Source organism: Odontesthes bonariensis, chromosome 5, assembly GCF_027942865.1.
Source record: "Odontesthes bonariensis isolate fOdoBon6 chromosome 5, fOdoBon6.hap1, whole genome shotgun sequence".
NCBI classification, from domain to species: Eukaryota; Metazoa; Chordata; class Actinopteri; order Atheriniformes; family Atherinopsidae; genus Odontesthes; species Odontesthes bonariensis.
The window spans coordinates 38,358,095-38,386,050 of NC_134510.1; the positions used below are offsets into that span (position 1 = coordinate 38,358,095).

Consider the following 27,956-nt stretch of genomic DNA (forward strand, 5'->3'; position numbering starts at 1 on the left):
AAATTCATCTCTGTTTCTCATCTCGTTTTGACGAGAGTGGTTCTGACAGAACTTTAGGTAACGTTGGACAACTTTGGAATTGCAATGACTTCCAATGACTTTCTGGATGATGTTTTGGCATCTAAGAACAATAAGATTTGCACTTTACTCACCTACTTTATCTGGCTGAGAAAACAAAGACATACATACCCTTGGAACAAACTGTGAAGGAGGAAAACAACATTTAGAGTTCAGTCTGTGAATAGACATCACACAACAAGATCAAACTGTCTTTTATTTCACACCCTTCTGTATTTTAAAATGAAACAACTCATTAATAAATATACACTCACCACAATTTTCTCTGATGAAGGTGATGAGGTCGCACTCCTGACAACACAAAAGATGTTTCTGATCAGTGCGTCTCTTTTGCTAAATGTTGGCTGGTGAAGTGGATTTAAGACGGACTTACAGTCTTGCTTCTCTCTCCAGGAGGACCTCTGGGACCCTGGAAGAAGCAGAGAAAGATGAGTGCTGTCACTTCATGCTGCTGCTCTTACTGAAGCTCAAATCCCTACTGGTGACATTTCCTTAGAGAGAAGTATGGAAGTTTTTCTGTGCCATCAGAGTTTGAATATGAATATCTAATCCACCACTGGCACCCTCTATATTTTTATTACCCCCTACCCGAGCCAGGGTATGCATCCCCACCCCGCTGTGACTGGTGTGCAGTTGGTGAGAGGCTGAGGTACCTGACTTATCGCACTTACTCTAGCACTAGTTTTGCTCTTAGCTGTTTGGTATTAGAAGGAAAAGCACTTATGATTTCTTGTGACCTGAAGTTCTTTTGCCTACCGATGTTGAACGCACTTATTGTAAGTCGCTTTGGTTAAAAGCGTCTGCAGAATGACCGTAATGTAATGTAATGTAATATTTAATTTTTACGGCATCAAAATCAGACTTTGAATTTAAAAAACCAAAGTGTAAAAAAAAAAAATCAATCAAGTTACGCTCCATTGGACAGATCAGCTCAATAGATATTAGTAATATTTATTCCTCAATTTTACTAACACAAATGGCAAATAAAGTAAACTCACTCACCGAAGCACCATCACCCGCGTTGGTGGACATGGCTGATCTGTCCAATGGAGCGTAACTTGATTGGCTGCCGTTGGATGAATTGAATTTTTTTTTCACTGAATTTCTTTTTAGATGTTTTTACACTGATTTTTGTTTTTAGAAATGGATTTTTTTTTAAAACTGTTGGTTTTTTCAAATTCAAAGTCTGATTTTGATGCTGTAAAAATTCAATATTATAAAATCGTATTGAAACTCTGATGGCACAGAAAAACTTCCATAGGTGAAGCCAGGTTTTTGAAAGATGCTGTTTAAACTGACCTTGCGACCTGGATGTCCTGGCTCTCCAGTCACTCCTGACTCTCCTGACCTGCCCGAGTTGCCCTGAATGAACAAGACCACAAACAGACATCAGTAAAAAAGGCAAAACCACTCATGATTACGATGCCTGACACTCACTCACCGCTCGACCTGGGCTCCCTTTACGTCCTGGATATCCTTTTCCTCCCTCGTTACCGTCCTCGCCCTGAACCCAAGAAAACAATGAGACAACAGTCTGAACTCCAACAAGCTCCTTGCTTCTTTTTCTGACAAACTAAGATTCCAGTTCTTGAAAAAAAATGTAAAAAAAGAAGGAAAAATAAATAAATAATAAATAAAACTAAATAAATAAATAAACAAGATTCCAGTTCTTGAAAAAATAATAATAATTTTAAAAAAATTTTAAAAGATAAATAAGATTCCAGTTCTTGAAAAAAATTTAAAAGTAAAAAGAAGTAAAATAAATAAATAAATAAAAATAAATAAATAAATAAACAAGATTCCAGTTCTTGGACTCACCGATAGACCAGGATAACCAGGAAAACCAGGATCTCCCTGAAAGGAGACAGTGAGAACAAAGTATTTCACAAAAGCTGAACAAAAGATTTCCAAACATTTCTGCCCAGATGTTTTTAGGTTTGTGCAAAATAACGATTTTTATAAACACAGGAAATACCCCCTTATAGTTCCAGCTCAGAGCCAAGATGGAAAACTCACTGGACCAAGTAAAAAATGTAAACAATAAGATCTGCCTGGATCCTTCTGCAATCTTTAGGAGAATTATCTTCTTCTGCAGCAGTTCAGCATTAACTAACAGTTTCACATCAGTAGCTGGATAAAACAAGCATTCATTCACTTTTCTGGAGCCCATTTACATGTTCAAATTTACCTTTGAACCTTTGAGTCCTTCAAGTCCAAGACCATCTGCGCCATCATGGCCCTGAAAACACAGACAGTCACGGCCTGAACTGGAGAAAAATCAACTTTCTGAGCTCTCACTGAGTAAATGAGACAGGCTTTGGTCAAAATCCCTGTTGTGCGTCTCGTCTCTCGCCTTTTTTGAGCCCTTATTTTCAACACTCTGTTTTCTGGGTTGAGTCTTACCAGATGCTCAACTCTGTCCTTTTGGTGAGGTCAGCAGCTACTCGTTAGTCCAAAAAAGGGGAACTAAATAAATACCAGGGTTGTGTTTTTGGGGAGTTTTACACCTGCTGGTGACTTCAGACGCCCTGATATACGCTCCCAGGAACAGGAAGAAGGAGTTTTACGCCTCAGACGCCCTGATATATGCTCCCAGGAACAGGAAGAAGGAGTTTTACACTTCAGACGCCCTGATATATGCTCCCAGGAACAGGAAGAAGGAGTTTTACACCTCAGACGCCCTGATATATGCTCCCAGGAACAGGAAGAAGGAGTTTTACGCCTCAGACGCCCTGATATATGCTCCCAGGAACAGGAAGAAGGAGTTTTACACTTCAGACGCCCTGATATATGCTCCCAGGAACAGGAAGAAGGAGTTTTACACCTCAGACGCCCTGATATATGCTCCCAGGAACAGGAAGAAGGAGTTTTACACCTCAGACGCCCTGATATATGCTCCCAGGAACAGGAAGAAGGAGTTTTACACCTCAGACGCCCTGATATATGCTCCCAGGAACAGGAAGAAGGAGTTTTACACCTCAGACGCCCTGATATATGCTCCCAGGAACAGGAAGAAGGAGTTTTACGCCTCAGACGCCCTGATATATGCTCCCAGGAACAGGAAGAAGGAGTTTTACACCTCAGACGCCCTGATATATGCTCCCAGGAACAGGAAGAAGGAGTTTTACACTTCAGACGCCCTGATATATGCTCCCAGGAACAGGAAGAAGGAGTTTTACACCTCAGACGCCCTGATATATGCTCCCAGGAACAGGAAGAAGGAGTTTTACACCTCAGACGCCCTGATATATGCTCCCAGGAACAGGAAGAAGGAGTTTTACACTTCAGACGCCCTGATATGTGCTCCCAGGAACAGGAAGAAGGAGTTTTACACCTCAGACGCCCTGATATGTGCTCCCAGGAACAGGAAGAAGGAGTTTTACAGCTCAGACGCCCTGATATATGCTCCCAGGAACAGGAAGAAGGAGTTTTACACCTCAGACGCCCCGATATATGCTCCCAGGAACAGGAAGAAGGAGTTTTACACCTCAGACGCCCCGATATATGCTCCCAGGAACAGGAAGAAGGAGTTTTACACCTCAGACGCCCTGATATATGCTCCCAGGAACAGGAAGAAGGAGTTTTACACAATATGTCGCCTTTAAACTCAAGGAGAATATGGAGACGGATTTTTTATGCAGAATATATCTTGTGCAAATCACTGGACGTTGAAGGCACTAAACAGGTTTTCAGAAAAGAGGATAAAGAGTTCAGAAATGAACATCTGAAGAAGATCAGAAGATTTCATGGCTGCAGTTTACAAACTCAGCAGATGTTGGGCTGCCTACCGGCTCTCCTCTGGGTCCTTGTGGTCCTGCAGCTCCCTTCACACCCGGCTGTCCTGGTTGGCCCTTCAACAAAAAAACGTTGCATTTTACACATTCATTTAAACCTTTTGTGTCTCTGTTTTATCGTGTCAGATGCTTCATAATCAGCTAAAAACAACCAAAAAAAGTTCTTTAAAGGAGACTTTAACCAAATATCTGTCGTCTAACTTCATCACAGATTCAGAGGTAAGAAGCAGGAAGTTAGCCGCCCACCTTCAGTCCGTTAGAGCCACGACTCCCAGGTTTTCCCTGATCTCCAGCTGCTCCTGGGTTTCCCTGCAGGAAACAGAGCTGAACTTCAACCCAACAACCCAACTTCATGTTCCACACAAACTGGACAAAAAAGCTACGTTAACAGTAAATTAGCATCATGTCTGTTAAAAGTGATCGGTCACGAATCTCCCGTTGTGGACAAAAGGAACCAAAAGGCGGATCAGCTGAGCGTACAATGAGTCTGAATAAGACAGATCAAGCAGGACGACGGGGAGGTGATGTTCTGACCTGAACTCCGGGATAACCGGGCATCCCTTTTGGTCCCGGTTCTCCACGTTCTCCGCCGCTTCCCTGCAGAAACAACGCGGTTTAGGGCCGTCATCACCATGCAAATCAGTTTTATAACACTTTATTAACACCTGAGGAGGGGAAATTACATTGCAAGACTATACATTTTATTAAAGATGTGCTTTTGTTATTGGTAGAACAAATAAAATAAAGCAAAAATCAGCTAAAAAAACCAGCCTCGTCTTAAAGCTGAGGTGTTGGAGGTGTTCCTGCAGCCATGTCCCAAAGTAAATAATAATTCTGGCTTCCTAATATCTAATATTCCTGCTGTGTCCTCATCAGATCCATTTTCTAATCTCACATTTCCCATGATGATCAGAGGAAGAAATGGTTTAAACTTCCTCCTCCTTTTCCTCCCTTTTCTTCCTGCTCTGCATCCCAGACGTCTCCTCTTCAGCTCATCTTGATTTGGGCAGAGGTGGGTAGTAACCAGTTACATTTACTTGAGTAAGTTTTTGAAAACATTATACTTCTAGGAGTAGTTTTAAATCTCTATACTTTTTACTTTTCCTTGAGTAGATGTGTGCAGCAGAAACTGTCCTCTTACTCCGCTACATTAGGCTACAATGAGCTGGTTACTTCTCTTCTTACCTCTTTGGTATTCTACGCCTCATTATTTTTATCCCCCCGCGTACGCCTCATTTTAATGTTTTATTCTGACAGAGAGAGAGACTTCCGCCAAAGGCTCTACCACCTGACTGTGTTCCACCAATCAGACGCAGCCGTGCGGTCTGGTCACGTGACCGTACTCGATCTCAGCGGCGGGACGGGTTAGCTTTAGCATTAGCAGTCGTAGCAAACAAAGAAACGGATGAAAAATGTCAGAACCAACGGTGGGAAATGAAGACGCAGACGAGGCCTCATACTGAAAGCATGTTTACCTTACAAAGAGTGAGAAACAGCAGCTACATTATGTGTCTTCTGTGTCAACCAAAACAAACGCACATTTCAGCAGAAACTCAACATCTAACTTGAGGAAACATGTAGCGCTAAGTTTCCTAAACTCGTTTTTCCCCCATGGATAGGTGAATGTTTGTTTTTTAGGTTACATATGGGTTACATATGTTTTAAGCATTTCCTAAGTCTCTCTTATTTTTTATTGAAGTACTTGAATTTACCTGGATTATTTTCATTTGAGCTATTCTGTAATTAATGAATTCATTTTAATTTATTTAAAAAAATAAACCGCAGTAATTAGTCAGCAAATTACTGTGCAATGAATATGAAATAATGAAAATAATAAAATAAATAAGTACATAAATACATATATAAATAAAAATAATAACAATAATAATAATAATAAATAAAAAAAGTATTAAAAATGTAGGTTACAGCTTGCGCTCCCAACAACATGGATGTTTATTTCTGATTCTTTCTGTATTTAGTCTGTCCCTGTGCTATTGCAACTTTCCAGCCAACAAACTAATTCATTCAATTTAAATAAAGAATAGATACAAAGATGTTAAAGTGGTTGTACGGAGCGTTGGAGGACCCAGAACTTCCTTCTCACCTGTTGACCAGAGACTCCCGGGACGCCCGGCTGTCCTCGGCCTCCTTTGTCCCCGAGCTCGCCCTGCAGAGGATCAGAAAGGTGAGCTACCGTTCAATAAGTGAGGCCTGAACCTGCAGCCGTGCTGGAGGTGTTCACCTACCGGCCCACCGCTGGCCCCTCTTCTTCCATTTGGACCCTGCACAGAAGGAAACATTCAGCTGAGTAACACAACGTTCACAGGCTTCCCCATCGAGGGAAAATGTTCCCACTGATGGAATACTCAAAGCACGAAGACACGGAAACAAACAACCAAAACAGAACCGAAACACTTTCAGGAAGCTTACCTGGTATCCAGGGACTCCAGGCCCCCCGGGCTTCCCGTCCACTCCAGGTTCCCCCTGTGGACGTGAACATGTCAGCTGGGACAACAAGCCTGAAACACTTCACTGCAACGAGGAATAACCCTTTAATAACATCCTGTTTACTCCCTTTGTCCTACGGCTCAGAAATGACCCGCCCTACCAAAGCCCCAAAATAAAGCAACTTAATTTAATTTTAAATCCAAAATCTATTTTGTATGATGAAACCACCTGTTATTGATCTATTCAACTCAATTCAATACATGTTTTATCATGTATTTTTTTGTTACACAATACAAAAAGACAATCACCAGTTTTCAGGATTACACTTTTTTTTTTTTAACCACAAACCAACTGTCAGCTGGACCAACAGTTTTCTTGTTTTCTCAGTTCTCTTTTACATAATAAAGGTTTATTATTGCTATTATATAAATGTGAAGTAATTACTTCTGAATTAATTATACTGAAAGGGAAAAAACAGTGAACTTTTTTCTGATGTTTAAATGTTTTTATAATTCACGGGTCAAAAATGACTCCGGCTTCCTCCCACTGTCCAAAAAATCATGCATGTTAGGTTGATTGGCATCTCTAAATTGTCCTTAGGAGTGAGTGTGAGCGTGCATGGTTGTTTGTCTCGTTTGTCTCTATGTGGCCCTGCGATGGACTGGCGGCCTGTCCAGGGTGTACCCCGCCTCTCACCCATTGACCGCTGGGATAGGCTCCAGCCCCCTGCGACCCGATCGACGGATTCAGCGGTATAGATAGTGGATGGATGGATGGATGGGTCAAAAATGACCCATAAGACAATCTTTGTGCCCTAGTGGTGTACAGCCCACATGGAAACATAAACAAAAATAAAGTCATTATAACGAACAGCCTTGCCACTCTCTATTAAGCCCCATTGTACCGGCTTTTTGGCTGCAGTTCCACCAGAATTCCACTGGGGGCGTCGGTGGAGACCAGAATGAATTGGGCCCAATGGAGCTAGATGCTACAAATGGTCAGTTTCACCTAAGTCTCCTCAAGAGCGCTCAGATTTGAATGTAGTTTCTGAGAGCTCAACATGGGTTTCAAGTAAAAAATCTACTGAACGAGTACATATATCCCTTTGATTTCTTACAGGTTGGCTTCTTGTTGTCCACCACGCGCTAGCATTGTGCTAATGACAGCGCTCGACCAGAATTACGACCAGAGGCACCGCTTGACGGCTGGCTCCATACCAAGCGACAACAGAATTAAGATGGACTTTTTCCGCTTATGTTACCACAGCCGAAGAATCTGTGATGTTACCACACATTCTCTCTTACTACAGCTCTTCCTTGAAAACGCTGCTGCCTTTGAGACCAACAACAAGCAGGATTGTTGCCGTAAAGTGGCATCTCCGGTCGTAAGCTATGTATGACGTCATATACACTTCAAATCCTTTTTTTAAGCAAATGAGTGGCTCTAAAAATCTAAAACTTAGCTAAGGGTATTTTCTAAACATCCTCTTTCGAAAAGAACATTCCAATTACTAGAGAAAAAATGATATCTTGAGATAAGGGCACGAAAGGGCTCCATAGGACTCCATTCATTCTGGTCTCCAAAATTGAGCGCCCCACGTGGAAAAAGGGTGGAACTGCAACCAAAATCGCCTCGTTGGAAACCGGAAATGCACCGTGAGTGGCGTATCTGTACTATTATAGAATCTGTGGTGTTCCTACAACTACCCCAGAGCTCCCATGATGCACCTCTGCTCCCTCCGCCCTCTTTCCTCTCCATGTACATGTGACATCATTGTTGTCATCAGCCGCATTCCAACTGTAAGAACCTTTAGCAGTTCCTAGAACCTTTTCAGGAACGGGGCCGTTGTTTCCCTCATTCGGACATACAGACACTAGTCAAGAACTAGGAACCCCATCCCTCAGGAACTAGGGACCCCATCCCTCAGGAAATAGAGTGCATGGCCCTCAGGAAGAAGGGACCATGGCCCTCAGGAACTAGGGACCCCATCCCTCAGGAACTAGGGACTATGGCCCTCAGGAACTAGGGACCATGGCCCTCGGGAACTAGGGACCCCATCCCTCAGGAACTAGGGACCATGGCCCTCGGGAACTAGGGACCCCATCCCTCAGGAACTAGGGACCATGGCCCTCGGGAACTAGGGACCCCATCCCTCAGGAACTAGGGACCACGGCCCTCAGGAACTAGGGACCATGGCCCTCAGGAACGAGGGACCCCATCCCTCAGGAACTAGGGACCATGGCCCTCAGGAACTAGGGACCCCATCCCTCAGGAACTAGGGACCATGGCCCTCAGGAACTAGGGACCCCATCCCTCAGGAACTAGGGACCATGGCCCTCAGGAACTAGGGACCCCATCCGTCAGGAACTAGGGACCACAGCCCTCAGGAACCAGGGACCATGGCCCTCAGGAACTAGGGACCCCATCTGTCAGGAACTAGGGACCATGGCCCTCAGGAACTAGGGACCCCATCCCTCAGGAACTAGGGACCATGGCCCTCAGGAACTAGGGACCCCATCCCTCAGGAACTAGGGACCATGGTCCTCAGGAACTAGGGACCCCATCCCTCAGGAACTAGGGACCATGGCCCTCAGGAACTAGGGACCCCATCCGTCAGGAACTAGGGACTACGGCCCTCAGGAACCAGGGACCATGTCAAACCTTGTCATGAGCCAACAGATTAAGCTCGATAAATCTTAGTTTGTTTGTAATTATTCATGTCTACCCCCTGCTGTTCGGGAGAGGAACTGCAGCACTGACCCGCAAAGAAGGTCGACATGGACAGGCGAAACAGTAACTCTGAAGTCTCTTACCGGTATCCCTGGGTTGCCGGGGTCTCCTTTGGGTCCCGGGCTGGTGTTGTCGGTCCCGGGTTCGCCCTGTCAAACAATGCACAAATGGATTAAAGAGGGCTTAAAGATGGAATAAAGATGGAATAAATATGGATTAAAATGGATTAAAGATGGATTAAAGATGGATTAAAATGGATTAAAGATGGATTAAAGATGGTACTTGAATACTTTTTACAACAGATTCGGTGAAGAAATGAAACTCACCGGATCTCCTCTCAGTCCTCGCTGTCCTTTAGGCCCCACCTCCCCCCTCACGCCTGGAGAACCCTGAAGACAACAGTTCACCCTGTGAGTCAACTGACGGAATTCGTTCTCTGTCTTTAAAGGCCTAAAGACGCCTTTAAAGATTTTAATTTTAATTTAATGATTTTAATTCAGAGTGTTTTACTGGGTTTCCGGGGTCTCCCTTTACTCCACTGGTTCCATTTTTTCCCGCCTCTCCCTGTGAACAGAAACAAACCAACAGCTCATAACAGCTCAGGACTATGAGACCTCAGATAACTACAGCTTCACATCAGCAGTTTGACTCCATAAGGAACAAATACGAAGCGACCACCAGAGGGGGCGCTATAGGCTACAGCTGTTCAGCAGAAAAAGGAGTTATCCTAACAGGAAACAGACCTGGGCTGTGTTCGAAACCGCCTACTACATACTGCATACTGCATACTACATACTACATACTGCATACTACATACTACATACTACATACTACATACTACATACTGCATACTACATACTACATACTACATACAACATACTGCATACTACATACTACATACTGCATACTGCATACTACATACTACATACTACATACAACATACTGCATACTACATACTACATACTGCATACTACATACTACATACTACATACTACATACAGCATACTACATACTACATACAGCATACTGCATACTGCATACTACATACTACATACTACATACTGCATACTACATACTGCATACTGCATACTACATACAACATACAACATACTACATACTACATACTGCATACTACATACTGCATACTACATACTACATACAGCATACTACATACAACATACTACATACTGCATACTACATACTGCATACTACATACAACATACTGCATACTACATACTGCATACTACATACAACATACTGCATACTGCATACTACATACTACATACAACATACTGCATACTACATACAACATACTGCATACTGCATACTACATACTACATACAACATACTGCATACTACATACTACATACTGCATACTACATACTACATACTGCATACTACATACTACATCCTGCATACTACATACTACATACTACATACTACATACTGCATACTACATACTACATACTACATACTACATACAGCATACTACATACAACATACTACATACTGCATACTACATACTGCATACTACATACTACATACTACATACAGCATACTACATACAACATACTACATACTACATACTACATACTGCATACTACATACTACATACTACAAACAGCATACTACATACAACATACTGCATACTACATACTGCATACTGCATACTACATACAACATACAACATACTACATACTGCATACTACATACTGCATACTACATACTACATACTGCATACTACATACTACATACTGCATACTACATACTACATACTGCATACTACATACTGCATACTACATACTGCATACTACATACTGCATACTACATACTACATACTGCATACTACATACTACATACTACATACTGCATACTACATACTGCATACTGCATACTACATACTGCATACAACATACTACATACTGCATACTACATACTGCATACTACATACTGCATACTACATACTGCATACTGCATACTACATACTGCATACTACATACTGCATACTGCATACTACATACTGCATACTACATACTGCATACTGCATACTACATACAACATACTACATACTGCATACTGCATACTACATACTGCATACTACATACAACATACTACATACTGCATACTACATACTACATACTAAATACTTCCATACTGCATACTACATACTTCCATACTACATACTACATACTTCCATACTGCATACTCATCGATCAAACAGTATGCAGAGCGTTTACCCACAATGCATTTCGCTCCTGCCCGAGCCGAAATCAGCCGGCCTGAAGCTGATTTCCCTTAAGCTCTAAACTCTGTAAACTTTAGCAACATTTGAAATATTTTCAGTTATTGTGTGTAAAATCATCACACGTGTGAAAATCGACACTGATACCTGCTCTCCATCGATTCCATCCAATCCGTCTTCTCCGCCTTCCCCCTGCAGCAGAATAACCATCAGTGCTTCTGTCAGAACACCGAACACTAAAAGATTTATTCATCTCTACGGTAAATGCAGAACTTCACGCTGGTTCTTTGCCAAATTGAGTTTCCATTCCAGCAAACCGGAGTCACTCACCCTGCTGCCTGAGAAGCTTCGGCTGCCCTGCAAACAGAAACGACAGGATTTAACCACACCAGCAGGCCCACACTCCGGTGTCAGTGGTGACCGACCTCACGGGTCACTAACATCTGTCACATCTGTTCATCTCATAAATTTGTGATGTCATTGCAGCGTTAATGACATCAAAGCAAAGCTGAGAACTAAATATAAACAAGAAAAGCTGGTCTCCATGTAAATTAAACCTCATTATTTCCAGAGTTATCGTGGATTAAAGAGGAATTAAAGATGGATTAAATATGGAAAAAATATGGATTAAAGAAGAATTAAAGATGGATTAAAGAGGGATTAAAGATGGATTAAAGATTGAATAAAGATGGATTAAAGATGGATTAAAGAAGAATTAAAGATGGATTAAAGATGGAAAAAATATGGATTAAAGAAGAATTAAAGATGGATTAAAGAGGGATTAAAGATGGATTAAAGATGGAATAAAGATGGATTAAAGATGGATTAAAGAAAAATTAAAGATGGATTAAAGATGGAAAAAAAGATGGATGGATCATTATTTCCAGAGTTATCGTGACTATCGCACCACAATGCATCAGCCACACTACAGCAGCCACACTGCATCAGCCACACTGCAGCAGCCACACTACAGCAGCCACACTACAGCAGCCACACTGCAGCAGCCACACTACAGCAGCCACACTGCATCAGCCACACTGCAGCAGCCACATTACAGCAGCCACACTGCAGCAGCCACACTACAGCAGCCACACTGCAGCAGCCACACTGCAGCAGCCACACTACAGCAGCCACACTACAGCAGCCACACTACAGCAGCCACACTACAGCAGCCACACTGCAGCAGCCACACTGCAGCAGCCACACTACAGCAGCCACACTGCAGCAGCCACACTACAGCAGCCACACTGCATCAGCCACACTGCAGCAGCCACATTACAGCAGCCACACTGCAGCAGCCACACTACAGCAGCCACACTGCAGCAGCCACACTGCAGCAGCCACACTACAGCAGCCACACTACAGCAGCCACACTACAGCAGCCACACTGCAGCAGCCACACTACAGCAGCCACACTGCAGCAGCCACACTACAGCAGCCACACTACAGCAGCCACACTACAGCAGCCACACTACAGCAGCCACACTGCAGCAGCCACACTGCAGCAGCCACACTACAGCAGCCACACTACAGCAGTCACACTGCATCAGCCACACTACAGCAGCCACACTACAGCAGCCACACTGCAGCAGCCACACTAGAGCAGCCACACTACAGCAGCCACACTGCAGCAGCCACACTACAGCAGCCACACTACAGCAGCCACACTACAGCAGCCACTCTGCAGCAGCCACACTACAGCAGCCACACTACAGCAGCCACACTGCAGCAGCCACACTACAGCAGCCACACTGCATCAGCCACACTGCAGCAGCCACACTGCAGCAGCCACACTACAGCAGCCACACTGCAGCAGCCACACTACAGCAGCCACACTACAGCAGCCACACTGCAGCAGCCACACTACAGCAGCCACACTGCATCAGCCACACTACAGCAGCCACACTGCAGCAGCCACACTACAGCAGCCACACTGCAGCAGCCACACTACAGCAGCCACACTACAGCAGCCACACTGCATCAGCCACACTGCAGCAGCCACACTGCAGCAGCCACACTGCAGCAGCCACACTGCAGCAGCCACACTGCAGCAGCCACACTACAGCAGCCACACTACAGCAGCCACACTACAGCAGCCACACTACAGCAGCCACACTGCAGCAGCCACACTACAGCAGCCACACTGCAGCAGCCACACTACAGCAGCCACACTGCATCAGCCACACTGCAGCAGCCACACTGCAGCAGCCACTCTGCAGCAGCCACACTACAGCAGCCACACTACAGCAGCCACACTACAGCAGCCACTCTGCAGCAGCCACACTACAGCAGCCACACTACAGCAGCCACACTGCAGCAGCCACTCTGCAGCAGCCACACTACAGCAGCCACACTGCAGCAGCCACACTGCAGCAGCCACACTGCAGCAGCCACACTGCAGCAGCCACACTACAGCAGCCACACTACTGCAGCCACACTACAGCAGCCACTCTGCAGCAGCCACACTACAGCAGCCACACTACAGCAGCCACTCTGCAGCAGCCACACTACAGCAGCCACTCTGCAGCAGCCACACTACAGCAGCCACACTACAGCAGCCACACTACAGCAGCCACACTACAGCAGCCACTCTGCAGCAGCCACACTACAGCAGCCACACTACAGCAGCCACTCTGCAGCAGCCACACTACAGCAGCCACACTACAGCAGCCACACTGCAGCAGCCACTCTGCAGCAGCCACACTACAGCAGCCACACTGCATCAGCCACACTACAGCAGCCACACTGCATCAGCCACACTGCAGCAGCCACACTGCAGCAGCCACACTGCAGCAGCCACATTACAGCAGCCACACTGCAGCAGCCACATTACAGCAGCCACACTACAGCAGCCACACTGCATCAGCCACACTGCAGCAGCCACATTAGAGCAGCCACACTACAGCAGCCACACTGCAGCAGCCACACTACAGCAGCCACACTACAGCAGCCACACTACAGCAGCCACACTGCAGCAGCCACACTACAGCAGCCACACTGCAGCAGCCACATTACAGCAGCCACACTGCAGCAGCCACATTACAGCAGCCACACTGCAGCAGCCACACTGCAGCAGCCACACTGCAGCAGCAACACTACAGCAGCCACACTGCAGCAGCCACATTACAGCAGCCACATTACAGCAGCCACACTGCAGCAGCCACATTACAGCAGCCACACTGCAGCAGCCACATTACAGCAGCCACACTACAGCAGCCACACTACAGCAGCCACACTGCAGCAGCCACACTGCAGCAGCCACATTACAGCAGCCACACTACAGCAGCCCCATTACAGCAGCCACACTGCAGCAGCCACACTACAGCAGCCACATTACAGCAGCCACACTGCATCAGCCACACTACAGCAGCCACACTGCAGCAGCCACACTGCAGCAGCCACATTACAGCAGCCACATTACAGCAGCCACATTACAGCAGCCACATTACATCAGCCACACTGCAGCAGCCACACTACAGCAGCCACATTACAGCAGCCACACTACAGCAGCCACATTACAGCAGCCACACTACAGCAGCCACACTACAGCAGCCACAATACAGCAGCCACACTACAGCAGCCACACTGCAGCAGCCACACTACAGCAGCCACACTACAGCAGCCACACTACAGCAGCCACACTACAGCAGCCACACTACAGCAGCCACACTACAGCAGCCACATTACAGCAGCCACATTACAGCAGCCACACTACAGCAGCCACACTACAGCAGCCCCACTACAGCAGCCACACTGCAGCAGCCACACTGCAGCAGCCACACTACAGCAGCCACATTACAGCAGCCACACTACAGCAGCCACACTACAGCAGCCACACTACAGCAGCCACACTACAGCAGCCAAACTGCAGCAGCCACACTACAGCAGCCACATTACAGCAGCCACACTACAGCAGCCACACTACAGCAGCCACATTACAGCAGCCACACTACAGCAGCCACATTACAGCAGCCACACTACAGCAGCCACACTGCAGCAGCCACACTACAGCAGCCACACTACAGCAGCCACATTACAGCAGCCATACTGCATTAGCCACACTACAGCAGCCACACTGCAGCAGCCACATTACAGCAGCCACATTACAGCAGCCACACTACAGCAGCCCCACTACAGCAGCCACACTGCAGCAGCCACACTGCAGCAGCCACACTACAGCAGCCACACTACAGCAGCCACACTACAGCAGCCACACTACAGCAGCCACACTACAGCAGCCACACTGCAGCAGCCACACTGCAGCAGCCACACTGCAGCAGCCACACTACAGCAGCCACACTGCAGCAGCCACACTGCAGCAGCCACACTACAGCAGCCACACTACAGCAGCCACACTGCAGCAGCCACACTGCAGCAGCCACACTACAGCAGCCACATTACAGCAGCCACACTACAGCAGCCACACTACAGCAGCCACATTACAGCAGCCACACTACAGCAGCCACACTACAGCAGCCACACTGCAGTAGCCACACTACAGCAGCCACACTACAGCAGCCACACTGCAGTAGCCACACTACAGCAGCCACACTACAGCAGCCACATTACAGCAGCCACACTACAGCAGCCACACTGCAGTAGCCACACTACAGCAGCCACACTGCAGTAGCCACACTACAGCAGCCACACTGCAGCAGCCACACTGCAGCAGCCACATTACAGCAGCCACACTACAGCAGCCACACTGCAGCAGCCACACTGCAGCAGCCACACTGCAGCAGCCACACTACAGCAGCCACACTGCAGCAGCCACACTACAGCAGCCACACTACAGCAGCCCCACTACAGCAGCCATACAGCCACATTACAGCAGCCACACTGCAGCAGCCACATTACAGCAGCCACACTACAGCAGCCACACTACAGCAGCCACACTACAGCAGCCACACTACAGCAGCCCCACTACAGCAGCCACACAGCCACATTACAGCAGCCACACTGCAGCAGCCACATTACAGCAGCCACACTACAGCAGCCACACTGCAGCAGCCACACTACAGCAGCCACACTACAGCAGCCACATTACAGCAGCCACACTACAGCAGCCACAATACAGCAGCCACACTCATCTCTGTATGATTAGTTACCAGCTGGGAAATCCAACTTCTTCTCAAGTTTTCTTTGGATCTATTTGTCCCTTTTCCTCTTCGGTGCATCTTCAGCCCTCCTATGAGGAGCTTTTTATCGTACAAACTAATAATCAAACATGTTTCCAAAGTGCCTGTGAGCAGTCAGCACCTTACCTGCAGTCAGATCCTCTCAGTTTGGAGGATCAGAGGGTTTCCTGATAGACAAGCTATAAGAAGAGTTGGTGAGGTCGTGCACAGCTCTGTGCTCGTGGAGCGGAACAGTGAGAACAGGTTTCTAACCACAGATTCTGTCCTTTGTGCTCGTATTGCGTGCTTGGGATCTGGTTTTCCTGTGCAGCCTTTAAAGCTAATCAAACACCGCAGTCAACAGATGGGGTTCGTACCTTCGGTCCTTTGATCCCTGCACAGCCCTGGATGCCCTGAAGTCCACTCGGTCCCGGCGACCCACGCTCCCCCTGCGAGAACCAAACACAGTGACACGGTAACGCTTCCAGCTGAGGGTTCAGACAGCAAACAGGCTCTGAAGCTACACATTTACTAAGGTTTCAAACAGGCTCTGTTTAGACATCCTGCCAACAGCTTTTTTCAAAAGGGTCTCAAAGATTTTGGAGTCAGACCTGTTACTGATGGTGAATAGGGATGGGAATCGAGAACTGGTTCTTGTTGAGAACCGGTTCGCAGTGTTTCAATTCCTTGGAATCGTTTGGCGATTTTGCAAACGATTCCCTTATCGATTCCAGTGGGCGCGAATGACGTCACCACGCAGCGTTGCGTGGCGAGTCCAGCGCAGCCAGCAGCCAACAGTAAACATGGCGCCCAAGCGGTACAAACGCTCGAAAGTTTGGTTACACATCCCTAAAAAAGACGACAACAGGACAACTTGCAAAGTGAATATTTCACCAAAGGGAGGAAATACTACCAACATGCAATAACTATGAATGAATGTCGCGTTTTCGATCCGCTCCGGACTAACGTCGGTGAATCTGAACCCAGCAACGTTAGAAACGTTAGCATGTCCTCGGCTAACACTGCAGGTAACTAACTAACAAACACTGCCTGTCATGTTAGCGCCATTTGCCTGATTGTAAAAGCTGCTGTTAGTAACGGTTAAGGTTAAATGAATGCCTTCTCAGGCATTACATTTAGATGAAATCATGAGAGACAGAGCCTGACTGGCTCAGAGCCAGAGGCTGGTGGTACTACCCCCAGTTCACCTCTACCTCCAGCTTCTCCTTTCACCAGAGCAGGAAGAGTTAAATTACCCAGGCCAGGATAGACCAATGTGGACCTCACCGTTGTTGGGTTTGTGACGTCACGACTCGTGTGACTTCTAAACTAAACAAAGTTGATGCCAATCGACCGGTTTGTTGTCCTTTTTCTCCAAATGAGAATCGATAAGGGAACCGACAAAGAAGCGAATCGTTAAGCAGAATCGAAAATGGAATTGGAATCGTAAAAATCTTATCAACTCCCACCCCTAATGGTGAACTTGTCTTTAATGTCGGGTGTGTTTTCTTGGTCAAGGAATCCAATGGAAAACATAGGATTGGCATGTTAAATTGAGTTTTTAGGTTGTTTAGAGGCCAAGGTAGCTGAAATTCTGTATTATATGGCGCCCATTTACAGGTTCAAGTGGCAACATTGGTTTTTGGAATCCCCAAAGTCTGCAGATTCCAAAAATGTATAGGTCAACAAATCCCCAAAAAATTCCCACAAAAGTACAGTTTTGTACACAGTGAACCTGACTAAAATAAAGTTGTCTTGCCTTGTTACTTCACATTTACTAAGGTTTCAGACAGACTGTTACTTCACATTCGCAGTCGTTTTGGAGGTAAATGAGCAATGAACTGTTAAGAGGGGACACGCTCTCCATCTCCAGTTGTTTAAACACATGTCAGAGGGGATTAGTGTCCAGCTGTGAGAGCTTTTAACTCCTCCCACCTCCATCTCATCCTGACCAAATCTGGTATGAAACGTCTCTCTGATGATAAACTTTCTGAAGAGTCACTTACATCGGCCCCCTGCTCGCCCGGAAAGCCCCGCGGACCCATCAATCCAGTCGAACCCTGTTTACGGGAGCACAAACAAGTCAGCACAGAAATGTTCGACAGGCCAAAGTGAGCTGAGGAAGTCCTCCCTCTGCTCCTCACAACTTATTCTAACATTTTGAAAAGCGTCACCTTCATCCCTCGGGTGCCAGGCGGACCCCGGACGCCCTCGTGCCCCGAACATCTGCACATGACCTTGCAGCACACCCGATCTGCCACGGTGCTCTGCAGAAAGAAACATTTAGGGCTTCATTTGATGCTTTCCAGGTCAGAGGAGCAGACAGAAATATTTTCTTTGTGCACAAACCAGATTTTCTGTCCAAACCAGCTTAATCTGCGTGTAAATCTTTCCCCCTGAGGTGTTGGGCCCCACAGCACCGACACTTAAACTGTTGAACGCTGATATGTAGCCGTTCCTCTTTGGGCAGTAATCATCACAAACTGGGTTTAAGTTTTATTAATTACTTAGTTTTATTTTTCATTTTCTTACTTACGTTGGATGCTTATTTCTTTCTTTTTTTAAACATATTTTTATTTGTTTTTCATGTTAATATAACAACATCCAAAACAAAAAACAAAAATGAAATGATTAAAAAAGATACATTAAAGCGCAGTAATTAGTCAGCAAATTACTGTGCAATGAATATGAAATAATCAAAATTATAAAAATAAATAAGTAAATAAACTAGGGCTGGGCAACGATTAAACGTTTCTTTTGTTTCTGTTTGTGTTCTGGGAGCACATTATTGTACATGCGCACATTTTTTATTTTCCTAACCTATGTTGGATGCTTATTTCTTTTTTTTTTTTAAACAAATTTATTGGTTTTTCATGTTGATATAATAACATCCAACAATTTAAACATCCAAAACAAAAAACTAAAATTAAATGATTAAAAAAGATGCATTTAAGCGCAGTAATTAGTCAGCAAATTACTGTGCAATGAATATGAAATAATTAAAATAATCAAAATAATCAAAATAAATAAGTAAATAAATTAGGGCTGGGCAGCGATTAAAATGTTTAATCTAATTAATCACATGATTTCCCTGATTAAAAAATAATAATAATGCACAATAAAATATTTAGTGGTGTTAAATAATTAGTTAACACGATAATAACACGATAATAACACGATAATAACACGATAATAACGAGTTAACGTGCCCAGCCCTATTAAAAACACAAAAGGGATTAAACTCATGTCAGAAATCTTTTGGCTTCCGACTCTGAACCTTTAACATTTAAAGGAAAAACATTTCTACATTATTATTTATGGAACATTGGGCCTCATGCAACAACGTACGCACAGATTTGTTTTTAAGTCGTGTGTACGAGTGATTTAACAGAATTTGCGCATTCACCAATTTTTTTGTATTTTACGTTTTCTTTCAGGTACAAACAGAATTTACAGTGATCCAGACCTGTCGTAGGAGCTTCGTAAAATAGTCCGCTGTTATTCAAATCAAGTTTGCTCGACTAATGGATTGTATATTTAATTACTTTGAAGAAAACATAAATAAATATACATTATAACCCATAATTATGCTGACATTATTATGTTTGAATTAAATTGTGCACTAATTGAAGGTTAATTTGAATCTGTAACGGGAAGCTCAGCGGCTGACTTGCTACTTTTGGATGCCTTAGTGCGTCAGGCTCTTGGAAGAGACCGTGTGGAGACAGACGAATGGCTGACATCGCGATTAAGATCACAAAGGACTGTGCTGCTGCAAATATGCAGCTTGCTGGAGCCACAACTCCAGAGAGAAACACGCCGATCAAACCCAATTCCACCACACGCCCAGGTCCTCACCACCCTTGGATTTTTGGCCACAGGAACCTTTCAGAGGGAGATTGGAGACAGATCGGGGGTGTCCCAGTCCTCTGTGAGCCGTGCGCTCCCCTTGGTCATCAAAGCTCTCATCAGTTTATCCCCCATGGTGCATCAGATTCCCATACACCGCTGTCCAACAAGTACACATTAAGAGGGACTTTCATCCCGTGGCTGGACTGCCAATCATAATTGGAGCACGAGACACATAGACGCGGGCGGCTGTAGCTCAGGAGGAAGAGCAGTCACCCACCAATCGGAAGGTCGGTGGTTCGACTCCGGCTTCCATGGGCTACATGTCGAAGTGTCCTTGGGCCAGACACTGAACCCCACGTTGCCTACCGATAAATCCGTCGGTGAATGAATGTTTGTGTGAATGATTATAAAGCACGTAGTGTGTATAGATGTGGACGTGCTGTATGAGTGTGTGCGATTGGGTGAATGTGGCATGTAGTGTTAGAAGCGCTTTGAGTGGGCAGCTAGACTAGAAAAGCGCTATACAAGTACAGTCCATTTACCATATACGCATGAAAGCAGCCGTGCTGTTGTGGAGCGCACTGAGCTGAAGGCCAGGTGGGGGTGTCTCCATACCTCCATGAACGAAGGTCTCCACCTGAACCAGCCCAGGCAGACCAGAAGGTGCCAGAAGACCCCCCTCATGGACCCCCCATCAAAGAGCCATCATGATGAGGCAACAGCTGATTGCACGGCTTTAGTTGCAGTCATCGAGCGCCTGCCCATGGCGAGACGTTTTTTTTAAGCCATTTTCATATCAAACCATTTATTTTTTTTATTTCGGTGACATGGTATTAACAGCACTCGTAATAACTTCCCATTTCTTCGCTTTAGCAGGTCCCGTAATTCCACAGCTGACACTGATTAAAAATGACAGATTTTCCTTTTTGGATCTCTGGAAGCAGAACTTCAGTCTCAGAGCCCCTAAAGTTGTTCTTTTTGGATCTCTGGAAGCAGAACTTCAGTCTCAGAGCCACTAAAGTTGTTCTTTCTGGATCTCTGGAAGCAGAACTTCAGTCTCAGAGCCCCTAAAGTTGTTCTTTTTGGATCTCTGGAAGCAGAACTTCAGTCTCAGAGCCACTAAAGTTGTTCTTTTTGGATCTCTGAAAGCAGAACTTCAGTCTCAGAGCCCCTAAAGTTGTTCTTTCTGGATCTCTGAAAGCAGAACTTCAGTCTCAGAGCTCCTAAAGTTGTTCTTTCTGGATCTCTGAAAGCAGAACTTCAGTCTCAGAGCCCCTAAAGTTGTTCTTTCTGGATCTCTGGAAGCAGAACTTCAGTCTCAGAGCCACTAAAGTTGTTCTTTCTGGATCTCTGGAAGCAGAACTTCAGTCTCAGAGCCACTAAAGTTGTTCTTTCTGGATCTCTGGAAGCAGAACTTCAGTCTCAGGGCCCCTAAAGTTGTTCTTTCTGGATCTCTGAAAGCAGAACTTCAGTCTCAGGGCCCCTAAAGTTGTTCTTTCTGGATCTCTGAAAGCAGAACTTCAGTCTCAGAGCCACTAAAGTTGTTCTTTCTGGATCTCTGAAAGCAGAACTTCAGTCTCAGAGCCACTAAAGTTGTTCTTTCTGGATCTCTGGAAGCAGAACTTCAGTCTCAGAGCCCCTAAAGTTGTTCTTTTTGGATCTCTGGAAGCAGAACTTCAGTCTCAGAGCCCCTAAAGTTGTTCTTTTTGGATCTCTGGAAGCAGAACTTCAGTCTCAGAGCACCTAAAGTTGTTCTTTCTGGATCTCTGAAAGCAGAACTTCAGTCTCAGAGCCCCTAAAGTTGTTCTTTCTGGATCTCTGAAAGCAGAACTTCAGTCTCAGAGCCCCTAAAGTTGTTCTTTCTGGATCTCTGGAAGCAGAACTTCAGTCTCAGAGCCACTAAAGTTGTTCTTTTTGGATCTCTGAAAGCAGAACTTCAGTCTCAGAGCCCCTAAAGTTGTTCTTTCTGGATCTCTGGAAGCAGAACTTCAGTCTCAGAGCCACTAAAGTTGTTCTTTCTGGATCTCTGAAAGCAGAACTTCAGTCTCAGAGCCCCTAAAGTTGTTCTTTCTGGATCTCTGGAAGCAGAACTTCAGTCTCAGAGCCCCTAAAGTTGTTCTTTTTGGATCTCTGGAAGCAGAACTTCAGTCTCAGAGCCCCTAAAGTTGTTCTTTTTGGATCTCTGGAAGCAGAACTTCAGTCTCAGAGCACCTAAAGTTGTTCTTTCTGGATCTCTGGAAGCAGAACTTCAGTCTCAGAGCCCCTAAAGTTGTTCTTTCTGGATCTCTGGAAGCAGAACTTCAGTCTCAGAGCCACTAAAGTTGTTCTTTTTGGATCTCTGAAAGCAGAACTTCAGTCTCAGAGCCCCTAAAGTTGTTCTTTCTGGATCTCTGGAAGCAGAACTTCAGTCTCAGAGCCACTAAAGTTGTTCTTTTTGGATCTCTGAAAGCAGAACTTCAGTCTCAGAGCCACTAAAGTTGCTCTTTCTGGATCTCTGGAAGCAGAACTTCAGTCTCAGAGCCACTAAAGTTGTTCTTTTTGCGCCTTGATGCCATTCTCATGACTCAACACTTCCTGGCACAGGAGACAGGAAGCACAGCCTTATATGGTATCATTTAGGGCGTGGAGTATGCAGATCTACTATCCTCGTGCACGTGCACTTAGATACGCACAGGTGGGATTCATCATTTCCGCAGGTCGTTTACACACTTTTTCCAATGTTAAGAGCGCTTGTTGAATCTGACGTGACGTGTTCGTACGAGACCTTCTTACGAAAAAATTAAGAGAAATTTAGAATTGAAAATACGAAAATGTTCTCGCATGAGGCCCAATGAGAGGATAAAAAGCTCAACGGGCTCATATCGGGTCTCATTCCTACTGATTAATGTTACATATCTGATCTGGACCAGTTCGACAGCCAACTCTGAATCACTGCGGTGTTGGGCTTAAGCCAACAGCAAATGCTGAGAGCTGTTTTACAGATCGTTTCATGTTGGAGCTCAGCAGCTGGCTTCGTTTGACAGTTAATGGAGGAGACCTGCCTCCACTACGAAGTGTTCTCTGTTCCACCGTGGCTCCAGCTCTGACTAACTCAGCAGTGAGATTACGTATTCCAACTGAACGGGAAACATCTTTGTGCCGCATTGTCCTGCTGATGGTTGTACTTTAAGCACTGGCTTTAACCCTAATCCCTGATGGGGGACATTTTTCTCCACTCTGGATGTACTTTCTCATCTAATTTCACACTGTAGGTAGTGATACTCATCATATTTGGTCCAGTTGTGCATTTTTTACTATTTTTTCGAATTTCAAACACACATCATATACGATGCAATTTTTTATTGTGTAGAAAAAAAACTCCTTAATTTCTGAAAAGGGACATTTTTGTCCCCTTTTAAAACGACCTAAAAACATCATATATTAATATTTTTTTCCACTTTTTTTCATAAATTTTTCTTCCACTTCAGTTCTGATCATAACCACCAAGTTTTCAATTATTTAAAAAAAATGAACCCTTTAGATGCCAATTTGAACTTTTAAGCCCAAATTTGAAGCCTTTAGGTGCAGTGGAATTATTGAGTAGGGATAATTATGGTCTGGGATATGTCAATGATCAGCAACTACATTGATTTTTAGGGATTTTTCATTTTTTTGTTATACCTGATTTAAAAAAAAAAACTCCTTAATTTCTGAAAAGGGACATTTTTGTCCCCTTCTAAAATGATCCCCAAAATACCATATGTTAATATTTTTTCTACTTTTTTCATAAATCTTTTCTTCCACTTCATTTCTGATCATAACCAGCAAGTTTCAGTTATTTAAAAAAAATTAACTCATTAAATACCAGTTTATATGAGGTAAACACCAATTTCTGTTAAAAGAAACACACACAAAAACTGCTGTATTTTCAATATATGCAATGCAAAGTGAAATATTCTATGGGGGATTATTAGGTCTGGGATATGTCATTGATGAGCTACAACATCAGTTTTTACAGCTTTTTAGTTTTTCTGCTGTGGCAGATTACAGAAACGGCTCCCATAGACATCCATTATAATGACTACATTCAACGTAATTGTCAACTGAATAACATGGATTTGTCTTTTCTCAGGCTTCATGGAGCCTTAACCGACCGACCGAAGCTGATTTTTTACTTCAGCGGAAAAACACGAACCACTCACGATCTGTTGGAGGAGGGCCGCGCCCAAGCCCTGCATCCTGATGCTGAAGGGATGCTGGTAGGTGAATCCTCGGCCGAACTCCACCATCTGCAGCTGGTAGGGGTCGGCCCGTCCCAGAGCCACCGTCAGCAGAGCGCTGACCCCTGCAGTCGGTGCAAGATAAACTGATATTTACTGCATGTTTCAGGCTTTATTTCCAGGGTCATCTCTAAACAGGATGTGCAAAGTGTGACTGATAGCCAGAGGAAACCTAAACAAACTTAGCCGAGGCGTGGCAACATGTAGAGGCTGAAAAAACAGGCTGTTATATTCAAGAAGATTGGACGGGAGACAAGTTTCAGTGCAATCTGTTGGTTTCCTTAGCTAAGAAACTGTTTTTGAATTGGCTCTAAATGAACGAATTGGATTATTTTATGAATAATTATGATTACAATTAATTGAATTCCAATTGGCTCGAATTGGACTTTATTATCTGCACTGAAAACAACAACTCATACGATTTACTTAAAAAACCCTTTGTAAGTATTTTTTATGATTTAAGTAACATTAAATGCTGCAATATCAAGTAAATTTTACTCACCATAAAACAGTTTTGAAGATATTAAGTAACATTTACTTAATTACATCTAAGTCTTAAGTTGTATTTATTTAAACAAATGAAGTAAAGTCTACTTGTTTTTCATAAGCAGGAACATCATTTTACTCAAAATTTTAAGTACATTTTATATATCTGTAGTATTTGCTGTTATGAAGTAACTTAGTAGATTATAATGATACACTTTCAGAGTAAAGTTTATGTAATATTTCTATGTTTATGTACATACAACTATTAAACATTTATATTGTATGAGGAAACCTGAGTAAAACTTACTCTTCCCCCATAATTCATGTATTAATAAAATGTTTAATTTTACTTAAGAAGCTCGAGTTCTTACTGAATCTTAAAAATACAAGTTACTCTAATAGAGTTTTCTTCACCAAAAAGTCATTTTTTTCAGTGTGGGAGCATATTATTCTACATGTGCACATTTTCTTATTTTCTAAACTACGTTGGATGCTTATTTCTTTTTTTTTAAACATATCTTTATTGGTTTTTCATGTTAATATAAAAGCATCCAATAATTTAAACATCCTAAACAAAAAACAAATATAAATGATTGAAAAATTAAAGTGCAGTAATCAGTCAGCAAATTACTGTGCAATGAATATGAAATAATGAAAATAATAAAAATAAATCAGTAAATAAATCAGGGCTGGGCAGCGATTAAAATGTTTAATCTAATTAATCACATGATTTCCCTGATTAATCACGATTAATCGCATTTGTACGCAGAATCCAAAAATGAATCCAAAAGTAGTGTATAGCTTTTAGCATTTAGTTTTATTTTAAATGTGCTGCCATATGAATGAAAGTGCCATAACATTTGTTGTGCAAACACACTTTTAACATCAGCATCTTTCTGTAGTTTTTATGTAGAAGCCTCGCTCCACTGTCTGTTTCCTTGAATGACTTGCTGCTATCAGTTGTGTGTTTTGCCTTTAAGTGATATTTTTCACACTTTTTCAGTGTAAGTGCCTTTAGATGACATCTGTTGTATTTGCTATATAAATAAAAAAATAATTGAATTGAATGAAATGAAGAAGAATGTATTTTCAGGGAAGTAGGAGGCGGAAAGGCTGTGCAGAGCTTTCTGAGGAAGAGGGGGGAACTTCAGAGCTCATCCTTCTCTTCAGAAATGAATAAACTCAGAAATCGTTTGTTTCACCGGAGTTCAGCAGAAGCTCTGATTCCTGCTCCAGAGTCATCACGTCCTCGTCGAGTCCATCCGAGAAGATCAGCAGCACCTGATGGGAAAGGTTAGATAAAGCTGTTTTAACATCCTGTTTACTCCCTTTGTCCTACGGCTCAGAAAGGAGCCGCCCTACCAAAGCCCCAAAATAAAGCAACTATAAATACATTAAATAAATCTATTCTGTATGATGACACCACCTGTTATTTATCTATTCAACTCAACTCAATACATGTTTTATCATGTAGTTTTTGTTACACAATACAATCACCAGTTTTCAGGATTACACTTTTTCTTTTTTTTTTGGTCAGTCGGACCAACAGATTTCATTTTTCTCAGTTTTCTTTTACATAATAAAGGTTTATTATTGCTATTATATAAATGTGAAGTAATTACTTCTGAATTAATTATACTGAAAAGGGAAAAGGAAAGACAAGGAAAGGAAAGGAAAGGAAAGGAAAGGAAAGGAAAGGAAAGGAAAGGAAAGGAAAGGAAAGGAAAGACAAGGAAAGGAAAGGAAAGGAAAGGAAAGGAAAGGAAAGGAAAGGAAAGGAAAGGAAAGGAAAGACAAGGAAAGGAAAGGAAAGGAAAGGAAAGGAAAGGAAAGCAAATACAAGGAAAGGAAAGGAAAGGAAAGGAAAGGAAAGGAAAGGAAAGGAAAGACAAGGAAAGGAATGGAAAGGAAAGGAAAGGAAAGACAAGGAAAGGAATGGAAAGGAAAGGAAAGACAAGGAAAGGAATGGAAAGGAAAGCAAATACAAGGAAAGGAAAGGAAAGGAAAGGAAAGACAAGGAAAGGAAAGGAAAGGAAAGCAAATACAAGGAAAGGAAAGGAAAGGAAAGACAAGGAAAGGAAAGGAAAGGAAAGGAAAGGAAAGGAAAGGAAAGGAAAGGAAAGGAAAGGAAAGGAAAGGAAAGGAAAGACAAGGAAAGGAAAGGAAAGGAAAGACAAGGAAAGGAAAGGAAAGGAAAGGAAAGGAAAGGAAAGGAAAGAAAAGGAAAGGAAAGACAAGGAAAGGAAAGGAAAGGAAAGACAAGGAAAGGAAAGGAAAGGAAAGGAAAGGAAAGGAAAGACAAGGAATGATGGGGTCTCTTTAGGAAAAGTCATAACATTTCAAGTTGGAAAAAGATAGTTTAAGATATTTTTTCTACAGATAAACATGGTGGTGGCTCACTTTTGACCTGCAAGACAACAGGAAGGGTTAAACAAGACAACAGGAAGGGTTAAATTGTGGTTTCATGTGGATGAAAACTGAAGGCCGGTGCACAGTAATTTGCATCCTCAGACACAGGAACCCGTCTCACCTTCACCCTGGCTGTGGATTTTGCTCTGAACTGCTCCTTGAAGAAGCCGAGCGTGGCAGAGTTGAAGAACGTGGGCTGAGACCACGGCCAGGTCAAAACCTTTTTCACCACGTCCTCGCTGTAGGCCACAAAGTTCGTGTCGTACAGGGCGCGTCCGTCGGCGCCGACTGCGAAGAAGGAGATGTTGGTCTGGATGGGGGTGCTGGTGCAGCAGAGGTCCTCCACCTTAGAGACGTAGCGGGCGATCTCGTCCAGGCGCGCCACCTGTTTGATGAGCAACTCCCCCGGGGCTCGGACTTCAGAAACATCGAATCCTATGGCGATGTCGATGCTGCAGTCTGCAGGAGAGGGAGCACTTCTTTACTCTATCAGTCCCAGACAGATACGTCTATAAAACACCTCAATAAAGCTCAATAAAAT

General features: G+C 44.0%; 1 protein-coding gene across 1 annotated transcript in view; it reads right to left on the reverse strand.

The window, feature by feature from the left end:
• Positions 1 to 27,956, reverse strand: part of LOC142380459 (collagen alpha-6(VI) chain-like) — a 63,860-nt gene that overhangs the window by 20,693 nt on the left and 15,211 nt on the right. The window contains exons 10-33 of the mRNA XM_075466334.1: positions 27,537 to 27,874; positions 26,209 to 26,287; positions 24,443 to 24,585; positions 18,584 to 18,676; positions 18,416 to 18,469; positions 16,787 to 16,858; positions 11,623 to 11,649; positions 11,440 to 11,484; positions 9,561 to 9,614; positions 9,377 to 9,439; positions 9,134 to 9,199; positions 6,303 to 6,356; positions 6,119 to 6,154; positions 5,977 to 6,039; positions 4,407 to 4,469; positions 4,119 to 4,181; positions 3,867 to 3,929; positions 2,267 to 2,317; positions 1,897 to 1,932; positions 1,520 to 1,582; positions 1,378 to 1,440; positions 452 to 487; positions 333 to 369; positions 190 to 201 (exon numbers count right to left, since the gene is read on the reverse strand). Of these exons, the coding sequence (XP_075322449.1) occupies positions 190 to 201; positions 333 to 369; positions 452 to 487; positions 1,378 to 1,440; positions 1,520 to 1,582; positions 1,897 to 1,932; positions 2,267 to 2,317; positions 3,867 to 3,929; positions 4,119 to 4,181; positions 4,407 to 4,469; positions 5,977 to 6,039; positions 6,119 to 6,154; positions 6,303 to 6,356; positions 9,134 to 9,199; positions 9,377 to 9,439; positions 9,561 to 9,614; positions 11,440 to 11,484; positions 11,623 to 11,649; positions 16,787 to 16,858; positions 18,416 to 18,469; positions 18,584 to 18,676; positions 24,443 to 24,585; positions 26,209 to 26,287; positions 27,537 to 27,874 (1,674 nt within the window). The remainder of the gene's footprint in view (positions 1 to 189; positions 202 to 332; positions 370 to 451; positions 488 to 1,377; positions 1,441 to 1,519; positions 1,583 to 1,896; positions 1,933 to 2,266; positions 2,318 to 3,866; positions 3,930 to 4,118; positions 4,182 to 4,406; positions 4,470 to 5,976; positions 6,040 to 6,118; positions 6,155 to 6,302; positions 6,357 to 9,133; positions 9,200 to 9,376; positions 9,440 to 9,560; positions 9,615 to 11,439; positions 11,485 to 11,622; positions 11,650 to 16,786; positions 16,859 to 18,415; positions 18,470 to 18,583; positions 18,677 to 24,442; positions 24,586 to 26,208; positions 26,288 to 27,536; positions 27,875 to 27,956) is intronic.